The 16355-nt window shown below is 32.0% G+C and overlaps 1 protein-coding gene and 1 long non-coding RNA gene across 3 annotated transcripts; both read left to right on the top strand.

The window, feature by feature from the left end:
* Window positions 1-952: 952 nt before the first annotated feature.
* On the top strand, window positions 953-2422 carry LOC145934390 (uncharacterized). Its single transcript, XR_014425023.1, has 3 exons — window positions 953-1529; window positions 1715-1783; window positions 2219-2422. It is a non-coding gene; the product is annotated as an uncharacterized LOC145934390 (long non-coding RNA).
* Window positions 2423-6604: 4182 nt separating this feature from the next.
* On the top strand, window positions 6605-16310 carry Ggamma30a (guanine nucleotide-binding protein subunit gamma-e). Of its 2 annotated transcripts, XM_083034360.1 has the most exons (3): window positions 6608-6756; window positions 8735-8951; window positions 14625-16310. In XM_083034360.1, the coding sequence occupies exons 1-3, from the start codon at window positions 6657-6659 to the stop codon at window positions 14728-14730; spliced, it is 423 nt and encodes a 140-aa protein (XP_082890486.1). In that variant the 5' UTR covers window positions 6608-6656; the 3' UTR covers window positions 14731-16310. The 2 variants fall into 2 exon arrangements, with proteins under 2 accessions (XP_082890487.1, XP_082890486.1); XM_083034361.1 differs by lacking the exons at window positions 8735-8951; window positions 14625-16310 and adding an exon at window positions 6992-7417 and having other exon boundaries at window positions 6605-6756.
* The last annotated feature ends 45 nt before the right edge of the window (window positions 16311-16355 follow it).

The following is a 16355-nucleotide window of genomic DNA, read 5'->3' as shown; positions in this document are numbered from 1 at the left end:
TATTATTTTTATAAATATATTAAAGTCGTGAAATTGCGCGCTTTGAGTTTCTCTTCTCTACTTTGCGGCTGCGTTCGGAAACGTCACCTGAGGAGTGCATTCCCTCTCTTTCTACATCACTGAGAGAGAAAAGATATAGGCCGGTATTCATAGTCCGTTCTCATTTCAAGATCGTCTTAAGTAATGTCTTAAGATGCAAATACGGCTCTGTGATTGGTTAATCACATCTTAAGATTGTACTTAAGACAGTCTTAAATATAAGAACCGACTATGAATACCGGCTATAGAAAGAGAGGGAATGCACTCCTCGGGCATTCCCTCTCTTTCTACATCACTGAGAGAGAAAAGATATAGAAAGAGAGGGAATGCACTCGGTGACACGTTTCCGAACGCAACCGTATCTCCGTCATTTTCCTCGATTAGGCCAAGTAATACACGGATCGTTGAGTGATTAAAGTAACGAAACGGTATTAATAATAATCTATTAATTAATAATATCAATCATATACGTATATTTTATGGAATTTTCGTAGAAAATATTATGTCGATTAAAATCAAACTTTAGCATTGCGTAAAGATGAATAGGTTAGGGTTAGGTTAAGTTAGGTATTATATAATAATTTCTACGAAATTATTATAAAATATAAATTATTATATAATACCTAATCTAACCCCTATTCTTCTTAAGCCTTGTGTCCACGATCCGAAAACTCGGATCGTGGACACAGGCCTTTACGCAATGTTAAAGTTTGATTTTAATTCAATTTTTGAATGCGTTAAGGCCCTTGCACAATGCTAGGCGATAGCGATAGGAATAGCGATAGCGATAGAATAGTATCTAACCTCTGTTCCTATTGGTAAATATTTTTTATTCCACCAATAAGAACAGAGAATAGATATTTTTCCATCGTTATCGCTATTCCTATCGCTATCGCTTAGCATTGTGCAAGGGGCTTTAATCGCGTTGACTCGACTCGCGTATCGATAAATCTCGAATATCGAAGGAGCAGTTCGAGTTGAAGCTGTCGATATCTCGAGCTTTGAACACTTGGGCCATTAACGAAATATCACGGACCGGCTTCGCATCGAGTTGTGTTACGACGCGTTTACTTAGTAAGTACAATTGCATTCGACCGCGTGTTTTTATACCGATTGACGACAGAAAAGTATAGTACCGTGCCGTGGTGAGTGAATTCGTGAGTTTGGTCGCGTCGTTTTTGATCCGCCGGCGGATCCTATCTTATTTCGAGTGCGAGTCTTAACCTTTGCATTATTCTCCATTACGCGAAGTAATAAAGCGCGCGTCGAGATGTCGCGAGTGTGATCATTATATTCTGATAATTTCCGCGCGCGCGCGATTATATTCTGATATCTAATTACCGTGCGCGCGATCGTAATTAATTATGTTTTCGCGAGTGAGTCGTAGATATATATGTTTGTAGAGTCAGTGTAAGTGTTGTGTCGGTGCCAAAAAAAGAGAGGAGGTGGAGGCCCGGGGAGGCATCGGGCATCGGCTGAGCAACCTTTGAGTGAGTAGTTTTTGTAATTAATTTGTTCGCGGTAATAATTTTATATTATTGTGAAATATAAACCATATAATATATGTATACTCTTTACGTACGCGTGCGCGCCTATATATACAGAGATTTTATTTTAAAATATTTACAATATTTAATATACAATATTTTTATAAAATTGTGTGTTTAATTTAAAGGACGAGTGGACAAAACGAGAGGAGGTGGAGGCCCGGCGAGGCATCGGGCATTGGCGGAGAATTTCTTGAGTGAGTAATTAATTTAATATTTATTATAATTTGTGCAATTAATTGCTCGCGGTAATAATTTTATATTATTGTAAAATATAAACTGTATAACATACTCTTCACATATGCGTACACACCAATATATGTACAGAGATTTTATTTTAAAATATTTAAAATATTTAATATACAATATTTACAATAATTATAATATTTTTGTAAAATTATATATATATATATATGTTTAAGAGAATTTTATATAATTATTTATATAAAAATTAGACTATTAATTTATTATGTATTTTATAAAATTTAGATTTAAAAGTTCATTTTTGTAAATTATAAAATTTTTTAAAAATATTTGTTTAAAAATTAAACAAAAATTTAGTTATACGCAATTTTTTTAAAATATTTATTTTGAATACTGCTTTATATAATTTGGATATTTCTATTTTATAGGTTACAAGTCCGCTACTGCGCATCGTGTGCCGGTGAGTTTTTAATTATTTGCGAAAATTATAATTAGAAAAAAGTAATTTGTATAAAATCAATATTTTAATCCTATATGAAGCCCTCATTCTTGACGAATATTTTTTTACGGTAGTAGAGGATTTTAAAGAATACTGTAATAATTATGCATTTTTAATACAAAATGCAAGGAATACCGACATAAATTTCTAATCGTGTACATGAATGCACGAGTGAGAAATTCTATATAAAATCTTGTCTTATGAAAAGATAAGAAATCTTTTATTTTCTAGGTTTTATCTGTATTATTAAATTATTTTTTTCTTTTTACAAAATATCTTAAGAAATGCATTTTGGATATATAATTTTGATCCAATATAAAGCCCTAATATAGAGCTCTGATTCTTGATGAATATGTTTTTAATGGTAGTAAAGGATTTTAAAGAATACTGCATTAATTATGCATTTTTAATACAAAATGCAAGGAATACCGACATAAATTTCTAATCGTGTATATGAATGCACGAGCGAGAAATTCTATATAAAATCTTGTCTTATGAAAAGATAAGAAATCTTTTATTTTCTAGATTTTATCTGTATTATTAAATTATTTTTTTCTTTTTACAAAATATCTTAAGAAATGCATTTTAGATATATAATTTTGATCCAATATAAAGCCCTAATATAGAGCCCTGATTCTTGACGAATATGTTTTTAAGGTAGTAAAGGATTTTAAAGAATATTGCATTAATTATGTATTTTTAATACAAAATGCAAGGAATACCGACATAAATTTTTAATCGTGTATATGAATGCACGAGCGAGAAATTCTATATAAAATCTTGTCTTATGAAAAGATAAGAAATCTTTTATTTTCTAGATTTTATCTGTATTATTAAATTATTTTTTTCTTTTTACAACGTATCTTAAGAAATGCATTTTAGATATATAATTTTGATCCAATATAAAGCCCTAATATAGAGCCCTGATTCTTGACGAATATGTTTTTAAGGTAGTAAAGGATTTTAAAGAATATTGCATTAATTATGTATTTTTAATACAAAATGCAAGGAATACCGACATAAATTTTTAATCGTGTATATGAATGCACGAGCGAGAAATTCTACATAAAATCTTGTCTTATGAAAAGATAAGAAATCTTTTATTTTCTAGATTTTATCTGTATTATTAAATTATTTTTTTCTTTTTACAACGTATCTTAAGAAATGCATTTTAGATATATAATTTTGATCCAATATAAAGCCCTAATATAGAGCCCTGATTCTTGACGAATATGTTTTTAAGGTAGTAAAGGATTTTAAAGTATACTGCATTAATTATGCATTTTTAATACAAAATGCAAGGAATACCGACATAAATTTTTAATCGTGTATATGAATGCACGAGCGAGAAATTCTATATAAAATCTTGTCTTATGAAAAGATAAGAAATATTTTATTTTCTATAAATAAATTTTATCTGTATTATTAAATTATTTTTTTCTTTTTACAACGTATCTTAAGAAATGCATTTTAGATATATAATTTTGATCCAATATAAAGCCCTAATATAGAGCCCTGATTCTTGACGAATATGTTTTTAAGGTAGTAAAGGATTTTAAAGAATATTGCATTAATTATGTATTTTTAATACAAAATGCAAGGAATACCGACATAAATTTTTAATCGTGTATATGAATGCACGAGCGAGAAATTCTATATAAAATCTTGTCTTATGAAAAGATAAGAAATATTTTATTTTCTAGATTTTATCTGTATTATTAAATTATTTTTTTCTTTTTACAACGTATCTTAAGAAATGCATTTTAGATATATAATTTTGATCCAATATAAAGCCCTAATATAGAGCCCTGATTCTTGACGAATATGTTTTTAAGGTAGTAAAGGATTTTAAAGAATATTGCATTAATTATGTATTTTTAATACAAAATGCAAGGAATACCGACATAAATTTTTAATCGTGTATATGAATGCACGAGCGAGAAATTCTATATAAAATCTTGTCTTATGAAAAGATAAGAAATATTTTATTTTCTAGATTTTATCTGTATTATTAAATTATTTTTTTCTTTTTACAACGTATCTTAAGAAATGCATTTTAGATATATAATTTTGATCCAATATAAAGCCCTAATATAGAGCCCTGATTCTTGACGAATATGTTTTTAAGGTAGTAAAGGATTTTAAAGTATACTGCATTAATTATGTATTTTTAATACAAAATGCAAGGAATACCGACATAAATTTCTAATCGTGTATATGAATGCACGAGCGAGAAATTCTATATAAAACCTTGTTTTATGAAGAGATAAAAAAATCTCTTATTTTCTAGGTTTTATCTGTATTATTAAATTTTTTTTCTTTTTACAAGGTATCTTAAAAAATGCAATTTATATATATAATTACGAAATATTTTTTGCATATAATAAATTATACTTTTAATAAATAATATAATACACAATAAATAATAATACTTATTTAATGATTATATTTTAATGCTATATAAAAAAAATGAAAGCGGGAATATTTTGTGTGTAAAAATGTTTTTATACAACGCATAGTCGTTATTATTACGCACAAAAATAAAACGTATTTTATGAAAATAGAATAAGCTTTTTAATTCAACAGAATTACATTGTAATTTTATATGTTTAAAAGTCAGTCATTGAACATGTGTTAAGTTCAATCGAATTCGCGTTAGATTAAATTCAGTGGAATGTGTTTATTCGTGAGTGCATGTAGACTACTGACAACGATTGATGATATCGACGGAGAAATTATTGTTAAATTAGATTGCCCAGATTTTCCGAGGCTTCCGTAAGCGAGTCTTGAAACCCGCTAACGGATACCTCGCCGCAGAATTTCTCCGTCCTCCGTCAAGGTAAGTACCACATAGTTGAACTCTATTACATATTGTGTTCCATTACATATTTCTCATAACTTTTAGCTAATTTAATAGTTGCAATTGCAAGCCGATCTGCAAAAGTAATTATTATTATTACACAATGAATTTTAAATTAGACACAAAAACTTAAAAATTGTATGTTAATCATCTGTACTTAGCATAAATATGATAATCGCGCAACACAGAATGTGAAACTTTATTTTAGTATTGCTTTGCGTGCGCATATTAGATCGCACGTTACAATGACATTTGAACTTTCAATCTGGAATGCAATTATGCATTCCCTCAAGAATTCTTCTGTATGCCTAGGTTAAATAATATGCATCAAACTACGTTGTTTAATGTTTGATCTTAAACCGAATAACAGTTTATTTATTTAATTTAATTTTATTTAGTTAATAACAGAATGACGAAAGTAACGAAAATTTCTGTTAAACAATCAAGATCTTTTTTATTCTTTAATTTTGTTAAATTTTAAATATGTTTATTGTATTAAAGTGATTGTTTTTGTTGCAAGAAACTTAAGAAGAAATAATATTAACTAAATTCAATTAAATTCAATTAAATTTAATTATATTACGTAATATTTTATTCAGTATTTATATTATTAATCCTTGCAACATTTTAATTACATAGTATTCCGACTGTAATTGCTCTAAATTAACTAAACCATTAGTCATGTAATATACTGAGAATCTGAACGAGAATCCTGTTGAGATAGCTTGCTCTTCTCTTAAATTATTCAAATTGATAAATATTATACTTCCTGTGTTGAATCATGGGAAAATTTATAAAATTCGATAGAGTTTATCTGTTTGTAAAATATCTTATTTTGATAAATATTATATTTCCTGTGTTGAATCATGGGGACATTTATAGAATTTGATAGGATTATCTGTTTGTAAAATATTTTATTTTATATACATGTTTCTTTTCTATCACAAACTTTTGAAAACTTTACACATTCTGTTTTTTATATATGTTTTTTTTCTAAACAAATTTTAAATTCGGCGAAAATGTTAATATGATAAGCGCAAATATAACTTCTTTTTAAACTTTATAACTTCTTCCTAAACTTTTAATATTAATCCTGAAAATTAAGCCTGAAATTAGATTTTTGATAAATTGGACTATCTGAAATTAATCGGAAAACTTTTTTTGTTATCGAACCTATATAAATCTTGTCTAAATTCCTTAAATAAAATAAAATAAAAATATATTTATAATTCGCGAATAAATTAAAATATTTTACAAAATTTTAAAGAAATAATAAGCATTATTTTAAATATTTATATATTTTAATCTTACAAATGTGTCCTTATTGAAATATTAAGCTCACGAAATATTCTGTTAAGAAAAAATTAATCGCACTTCCCCGCCTATGATAACAGTTTATCTTATCGTGTATAATATATATATATATATATATATATATAAAAGCGCATCCTTTCATTCGTATCATTTATTTTCGAGTATTTGTATCATTAACATAATAACGTCAAATATGTTGCGATATACGTTGCTGGTGCTTTTATATATAATAATGTGTTCTATTGCGTTGGAATCTTCAGTTGCAACTGACACAGCGGTCAACGCATTGCCAGGTGAATTAATAAGAAAATAATTGTAATATTTCATTTTCGTCGTTTGTTGTAAAGCAAGATTTTAAGGAAGTATATTTATTACATTAGTAAATATATTCTATTATTCTTCTTAAATCTTAAATTGTGAAAGAACTTTTTTTTCTCAAGTTATATTTTATATTAAATATTTCATTTAATAATCAATATCGAAAGAAGTATTTCAATATACAATTTGAAATTATAAACACTTTTACAGCTTCAGCCAAATTATTACCAAACACGAATGGAAATAACTTGACTCCAGCACAGCAAATTATTTATGTTTATGGGCTGAATCAATGGAAAATGCAAAATAATGTCAATCTTATAGAAAAAGCAGGCAACGATTATCTTATTACACCTGGCATTGGTGCTCATAAACTTCATACTCGCAAATTATCATGGAACAAGGCTCGTAAAATTTGCATTCAAGAAGGGGATGAGTTCTTAACAAGGATTGAATTTAATAAAGTGACTTATCGAATGCCGCAGTTTTTGCAATTCTTTGTCTAACGAAGACGTGAAAAAATTAATTAATTAATAAATTTTATTCGCGTTTGCGTGTCGTCGGTTTTGAGACTCGCGTTGGCAGTTAGAAACGAATTAAAATAAATAATCAGAATAAAATCACGCAATTTTATCGGTAATTCGTCTGTCGACATAGGTCACTTGGCTATTATCAACTCTAACTCGGAAGAGAAAATATTACTAGGCATTTTGAAAGGAAATAAAGTCGAACAAGCATGGCTTGGTGTACATGATCTTTATGAAGAGGGTGATTGGAACACGATCATGGATGAAACCTTGGAAGCTACGGGTTTCTCGAAGTGGAGTGTCAGCAATGGCATTCAACCTAATAATTTAAACGAGAATCAGCATTGCGGAGGCTTAGCAGAGGGTGGTGGAATTAATGATATCGTATGCACAGATGAAATTCCCTTTTTCTGCGAGATTACCTTCTAACTCACAGCAAATCCCCGTAAATCATGAACGCGAGATCGTAATCGGACACTGCAACAATACGCGATTTATCGAAGGTTATAATTAAATGAGGTAATTTAAAGATGCGTTATTAAAATCGAAATTAATAACAACGCAAGTGTGCGTTATCATGATTAAATGGGGTTAGTGGATCAATGTTGCGATGAAAGAGATTAGCTCGTAAGATTTATTTTTATAATAATTATTTTTAGAAATGTTGAACAATACAATAAAGTAATGCATATAAAAAATCAATACGTATAAAAATAACATAATATTTTTCTTATAAAATACGTATAAAAAATAATGTAAGAGATAAGCATTATTATTTTCATCAAATATATGAAATAAAAATGTAGACAATTATAATATATATAATAGAGAAAATATATAAAAACATTAATTTTAGAATTAGATTAATTTTAAATCTTTAGAATTTTCATTTTTTAATTGAAAAAATAGAACAAGAAGAGTATTAAAATACAAAAAAATAAAATATAAAAAAAGTTATCTTACTACATGTGTGTATTGCCATTTTCTTTATTTGATATTTCAGTTAAAATTCGTAAAAAGTATTAAATGATTTTAATAATTAAAAAATTAAACTATGTTCACGAATCAGAGTCTGAACATCTCTCAGTTCTCATCGTTATTAGAACTCGAAATTTAAAAAAGGAAATAAAAGGATTTGATTGCGATTTAAAGGTCAAAGGACACACTTGTATTCTACAAATCTCCCGATTTGTGTCGAATCAGTTAGCCCTTTGCATGTAAATGCAATACTGATGTGACACGTGCCTCTCCTATCTTCACATTCTCATTCGATTAATGCTTGTTCGCGCCAAATGAGTCAGATCGGTTTGCATTCGCGGTGTTTAATGATCTGCCGCCAGATCACTGATGACGATCCCTCGAGTACTCTTGCGGGGCCGAGTCTTCTTTTTCCATCGTCCCCGATGAGACATCGTTCGCGTTACAGACGGACCACCCGATAGGCACTTTCAGCCGTTCCTATTGATTTTCCCGTGGAGGCGCACGCGCTACTCTGTCCCCGATTGCGACAAGGGGGGTGCGGCTGTAATCATGGATCCCAGTATACTCGCCACCATGGACAAGGACGCACTGAAGAAGCAGATCGAGAACATGAAGTACCAGGCGTCCATGGAACGGTGGCCCCTGTCGAAGAGTATCGCGGCGTAAGTGCATCGCGGCACCAGCCAAATCGTCGTTTCATCGTCATTTGTTGTTTTTATCGTCCTTTCTTTCTACCCGCATTATTATTTATGAATCCCTTTGAACATATAACATAGAAGACATTGCCCATCTTTAAACATAAATGTTTCAGAAATCTCGTAATTTCTTTCGATTATGAGTTTATTCGTGAATTTGAAACAAAATTTTTTTGCAGATTGAAAATTGAATAGGAATTTATCATTTTGTTGTAATTTTCTTATCATTATTATTCAGTATCGTTGCATTTAAGTTTTAAATTAATTACTTAAATTTATTAAAAATTGTTTAAAAACAAATTATTTATATATTATTTATATATATTTATATGATTCGCAGTTATATTTTGATGTTGATATTCAGTAACCTAACTACTGATGTTTTTCATTATTAAAACAATTGCCATTTTTGATGGTTTTATTTTATTGGAGCTTAAAGTACATGATTTTTTTTAGAGAAACACACTGTGTAGAAATATAATTAATATTCTTTTTTATTAAAATGGCAAAAAGTTAATTCTGTATTTTTCAAGTGTCTGTTTTATTTGAAAGAAAAATGTAGTCTATTTTTTAGCATGAACCATTAGTCGTCTGGAAAGGCATAATTAAACAAAATTAGAAATCCATTTTAGCCTTGTAATAATATGTCTCCAAGTCTCCAAATATATATAGTATCAGTTTTTTCAGATCTTTATATTCATGAGTCGCATAAATGAATCCATTTTGCATTTGTTCCTCATTAGATGTGACTAATTTAAATAGAGAATAAGCATTTATACATTTATTTTTTTATTTATTATAATTTCATATTTTTATCTACACGTAGTATGTATATGTATTTTTATAGGTATGTATTTTTTTAGTATTCGACATATAGATCATTATAACGTTGCACGCATTTATTATATTTATAAGGCACAATTTAATTCATTTTACAATAAGCATATTTTGCCATGATTCTAATCTCTATATCATGCAATAATTAATATTTATTTTTAATGTAATTTTTAAATATACTCAACAAACAAGAACAATCATATAATCTCGAGATAGTGCATTTAGTTTTCACAGAACGCGGGCGTTTTCGTCTCATTACAAATTTCTTTGAATACTTTAGGAATTCTTTATGCAAGACACATTACGCGAAAGCTATTTAACAGCAACAGCAGTTCCTAGTTCTCTAATAATTGGCGACGTAATTTTCACTAGAGTGTAATCATAGAATATCTTTCAAGGTAAATTGGTTCGCGTATAAATCTGTGTAATATTGTAGTCGTTGCTGTCATTCTCAAGGTTTAGTTATTTCTGTTCCGACGATTTGTTCGCATGATAGTAAAAATGATAGTAAAAATGCGATAAAAAATATTTTATATTTTCGATCTTTGACCAATTAATTATTAATATATACAAACAATTATTTTCAATCAAATTAGAAATAATATTTACAATTAGCTTACTTATTACATTGTAATTGTTGTCCTTCATCCGTATCATAGCTATTTCTAGAAAGGGATCGCCAGTCGCTATCTCAGAATTAATTACATCATATTGTTGTATATCGATGCAGCTTACAGAGACTTCATTTGTCATGCGCGAAGCGAGACTGACGTTAAGTCTTGCTTTACGTGTCAAAACTAAAACCGACCGTGATGTGGGTGTATGATTTCGGACTTTCGAACTGCTCTCGATGGCGTACAAAACGAAGCGTCTTTTCCCAGATAAATCATCTCGTACGTCCATATATGTATATATATAAAGCAACGCGTGTACGGGTAGCCGCGCAGGCTGCTGCCGCACAGTCAAGGCTGAATTATGCTCGCGTCCCCGTATTATGTATACATGGAGGGACAGGATCTCCTTGGACACACTTGTATGTCCGTCGCGTTAATCGCGTTTTCGCGCCACGATCACTTTCAGAGACACATAGTAGCGTACAAAGTCGCGATTATAATGTATGCGCGAGACGAGGACATCGGAAAGGTGCAACAAACCTGACGCGGGTGCGATTACCGATGACTCAACGCCGCGGCGATGATCGATGATCTAATTGAGCCTAATTAGACGATCGTCGGCCAGTCGTCTCTTAACGTAACTTCGCGGTTTCGTCACACTATAAAGGACACAAAAAGAGAGCGAGGGGGCGGAGTGGGAAAAAGAGATCGCGTTAGGATTATTATTTACGTCCATTGCAAATCGTCGAGCTAATTATATCCCCTCGCGTGTCGCGCTTCGGCTAATGATTCGACCGAGTTATTGCAAGATTAAGTTCGTAAAAGACGAGATCGAACGGACTTAACTCGGTGGTCTCGATTTTTCGCAAATAATAAATTCTAGAATAATTACATATATATACATAATGCACGATACATTTAATTGTTTTTGAATATGAAATAATTAAAGTAAGGCTTTATACATTAGAACTCTAGCTTAACTCTTTGCTCTAAAAGGAAAGGATTTTCTCTCTTTTTTTTTGCATTGATTTTTATTCATATATCATCATACACATATAATTATTTTTCTCGAATATTGTTAATATCAATACTTCAAAGAGAGGATACAATATCGAACGAGCAAAAGTATGTCGCGCTAATCGAAACGCGTGTTTTGCAAAGTCCGGTATTACATCATCGTGAGACGAAAGGAAAGAGAAGGATCAGGAAGCGGGTGGAAACGTGTATTGTCGCATTATTAGGACGATTGAGATTAGGTCGAGCGACATGAGAATAGATAGAAAGAAAGAAAGAAAAAAACACGAGAGAAAAGAAGAGGGATGAGGGAAAAAGGGGAGGTCGCGGGAGGGAGGACCAGAGTTGTTGCTGCCTTTCACCGTTCGAGAAGTCTCGCGAGACCGCGGAAATTTTTTTTGCTTTCGCCTCAAAAACTGCCGTCGCAAGAACCGAGTTCTGTTGAAACGCACACGGTGGTTCCGCATCTCTCGTCCGCGAAAAAAAAAAAAAAATAAATAAATAAACGGAAGCACGCGCCGGAACGCAGCGCCTACTTCCGCATGCAGTCGGACCTTCTATTATAGCGATGCACCCGCATCCGTCGCCCTGACCCCAGGTGATGTTTCTCGCTAACAATCGAATCCCAATTTTAATTAAGAGCCGAGTCTCTCGAGATCTCTCGATGGATCTCTCGAGAAATTGTCGGGCCGACGTCGGGCGCCGACGATTGCTCTCGAATTTAGGATGCGACCTCCTTTAAACTCGGCTGAACCCGACGCCTTTTGCCTGTTGCATTCATCAGTACGCAATGTGGGTCGTGTTCCTCCGACACGCTCTTGTTTTCGCAACACTGCGCCGCGGAGATCTTATTATGCATTATACGTAACATAAACAGTCGTTAATAGTGATCAGATAGAATGATAGAATATGTAAAAGAATCTGTAAGTGAAATGATACTTTACGTGATATTGGAAAGAGATATATGGAAAATTCTGTATAGATACACTGAAAAAAACATTTGTTAACTTGATTAAACCGTTCAACTAAATTACTATTTTGTTAATTGAACATATATTAGTATTTAAGTCAAATATACGTTTTGTTAGATTTAATATGTTATATTTAATTTAAATATTTCTACATGTTCAATTAACAAAATAATATTTAGTTTGAACAATTTAGTCAAGTTAACAAATTTTGTTTTTCAGTGTATTAAGAATACCGTGTATTTATATTTTATTTCCTTCTCTCATTATTTAATTGTACTTCTCTCTCTCTCTCTCTCTCTCGAGAATATTATTCAAAGAAACTTATGATGTTGTATACGATGAATTAGATACAAGGTATACGAGATGCATGTATAAATTAACATACTTCGCGTTTTCGTTCTAAAGAAAGCGCTTATTAGAAGTTGATGTGAATTTTAAGAAATTAAAAATTTTATATTGTTTACACACATCTTCCTCTGAATTTTGCGGCATAAATTTAATATTGACAGTTTAAATATTTAGGAACTGGAAATAGTGAAATATCTCTCCCCGGCATTTTTGTCAACCGATAGTTTCACTCGGTCTTCGTGCATTAAATTGTGACTTCCATCGGGCGAGCCGTAAAGACAGATGCGAAAGTAAGACAAACCGTGAATTCGAGCGTGAAGTGAATAGAATCGCATTCATTTGTGCGATAGATTCGCTCGACGGTTCTTACTCGATGTCGCGACGACGGGAATCGTTCCGATTTCGCGACGACTGCCGTTCATTATATAAACGACAACCGGATAAATAATAGGCAATCGCGGAATCGTGAATCGATAACATTACGACACGGGTGCCGAGGAAGGTCATTCACCCTCATTTAAAAATTGCGCGATGGACCCTGATAAGTGAAAGTTCGCGGATTCCCGCACGAACTCTGATAAATCAAGATGCGCAATTATTGTGTTAACGAAATCAAACTTATAATACATCAAATTTATATTACATCGTAACGGTATAATAAATCAAGATGATTCGAAGAAAATATATTTTTTTATCTGCTACAGGTTGTATAAGAAACCGTACTTTCGCTAACATTACAAGAGCTTAGGTAAATCACGTCGCTTTCATGCTTTCGTGAGATGCAATTTCTCTCTTTATTATATATTTTTTTAATTTAAATCTATAATCTAAATATTTTCTTAGCATATTACTATTTGAATCAATAAATAAATAATAAAAAATTCTTCTTAAACGCGCATTTATTTAAAAAGAAATGCGAAAAGCTCTTGGTCCCCCGCCATTCATTCATACGAATTTTGCAAGTATCATCATTCAACACGAATGTTGCGCGTTCGCTGCATTCGGAAATGAAGCTCGTGCTCGAGGCTTAAGCAACAATGTTGAACGTGATTTTTCCATTAAGAATTGTATGCAATAAAATGCAGTGAAGGGTTATAATGCTTTGCGCGCGGCTGACGGGGGGGGGGAAAAAATTCCGCGGATACTTCTCGCGATAGCGTTTAGCAACAACAAAGTCCGAAAGCTTCGAGTTGTCGACGACTCTCCTTGAACGCAAAATCGGGTCTGAATGCGAGTCTGAACCGAGTCCCTTTCACCGACATCGTCGCGTCGAAGCGAGATCGACCGATCGCGAATGGCCGTAGAACGTTCTATATGCGGAGGTGCGAGCTTATCGGCGATCTAATAAATCGGAGATAACGTATCGCGTCTGTAGAAACATTTCGCGAAACGTTCGCTGAGAGATCCTGGAAAATGCACGTCGGATCCGAGCCTTCGGGCGAGTTTCGAGTGCGAATAACCGGCTGTTGCCGCGAGGCACTCGTGTGATATTGAGATTGAAATCGATTTTAAATGATATATACACACACATATACGCACGTATGCATGCAATATTTGCACATAATATATCGTATACTCTTTATATTGTTTATTTATTATTTTATGATATTTTAAAGTTATTTTATATTTAATTAAATATATTTTATTTAATTAAATATATTTTATGCTTGAAGATGGATTTATGTACTTAATTAGTTTTTTTTTCGAAATGAAGAATTAATTTCATTAAAACAATCTGAATCGCACGTTTATTGCGCCACATCCTTAGGTAAGCCGTTAGAATAGTAACGCACGCTGTTAGATTGCAATTTCAGCATTATTCGCGCGGCTGACTCTCTTCTTCTTCCTCTTGGCAGAATGCGAGAGTACGTGGAAGAGAATGAGAAGAATGACCCGCTGATACACGCGCCCGACAAGAAGAACAATCCCTGGGCCGAGAAAGGCAAGTGCATAATCATGTAATCGGGGCCAACAGCGGAGGAAGAGCAGCAGAAGAAGAAGGAAGCGTGCGTATAGAAACCGAGAGAGAGAGGAAGAGGAGCCGATCGTTCATCCGCGGCAAAGGAGAATCTCAGGCAGAGATCAGAGAAAAGGAAGAGGTGGAGCAGGAGGAAGAGAGGAAGAAATGCCCGGTAGACATCCGCTGCGGTTCGATCGCGGATCTACATTATTCGAAACGATTGCCTCCGAATTAAGAACGTGGCTACGAATCAATCGATCGCATTTCTCGTTTAATCGAGAATCGAGCTTCAGCGAATCGTTTACTGGACCGTGATTATTCCTTCGGGACTGCTTTTCCATCGCGCGGCGTGCGGCTTCGATTCTCGCCAATTCTCGATTCGTATCGTTTCCACGAGGTGTACTGTCCCTCCTTAATCGTGTCATAATTCGTTATGACCCGATTGTTATTTGTAAAAATATTTCGAGGCCTCTCGAAGCATCTGTCTGTGCATCGATCGACACGTGGACATAGATGAAAAAGATGAAAAATGGAAAAAAACAGAAAGAAAACCGAAGAAATCGTTAATTCGATCTTCTGAAATCGTTCCGATAAAATTCGTGTCAAATTTCATCATTATTATATTCGCATAAAGAAGAATAAAGAGACGAGAAATAAAGAAAGGGAGAAGAGGAAATCAGAAAATCTATTAGAGGTGAAATATACATGTATGTACTTACACCTGGCGGAAGCTGTCGTCCGAATCGATCGACGTCGAATCAATCGCCGCATGCCATGTGACGTCGCGTTGCACATCTCACTCGCCGATGCACTTGCCGTGTAAAACTCTCCCCATTCACTGACGATCTTACCATAAATGCAATTTTCTCTAATGTTACATATACATATACATATATACTATACATGACACATACAGTTATTACTATGATAATTATAAATTAAAAAAAACTCTTGTATATGTATCTCTGCGCGAATTTCTTACCGAAAATATAATATAACCAGCGACTGAAAATTCAAATCCTCTGTTTTTTGCATCTATCTCAGGAAAATAATTACACGCAAAACATCACATTAGATGTCGATTTAATTTTTGGATTTTATAAGATTGTTGAATCTAATCGAAATCGGCGCTGCGATATTTCATTCTTTTGCCGTCTGACCAATTGCTAACCTTTTCTACTGATATTCATGATATATGCGCGAGATTTTAGAATCACATTAAATTTTTTCTCTTTAATTTCTTGTTAACAATTCCCATTTTTAAGTTCTAATTAATTTATATATATAATATATAAAAAATGTTTTTTATATATCGTATTGCTATTTATATATGTGCATAATTAACAAAAGGTGAATTATATATAAAAATATTTTGTTAATTTAATGTTGTTATAAAAAGACAGTAATGTCAAGATAAAAATCTGCCAAAATTATTACAAATTTGTAAGTCAATTTCTAAAGAAAAAATACATGTATTGTTATTTATAGGAATCTTAAAATTAATTAATGATGATTTCTAAACAATATGTGACAAATAAAATGTGATATATAACATACTATAAAAATAAAACTGTTTGGAACGCAAATATATATAAATTAAAGAACACAAGAAATTTGATTTACAAAA

The sequence above is a fragment of the Prenolepis imparis genome, unplaced genomic scaffold, assembly GCF_030444845.1.
Source record: "Prenolepis imparis isolate NDT839.2.m4 unplaced genomic scaffold, iyPreImpa1.0 SCAF_3, whole genome shotgun sequence".
Lineage (NCBI taxonomy): Eukaryota > Metazoa > Arthropoda > Insecta > Hymenoptera > Formicidae > Prenolepis > Prenolepis imparis.
This window is presented reverse-complemented; position numbering and strand designations above follow the sequence as displayed.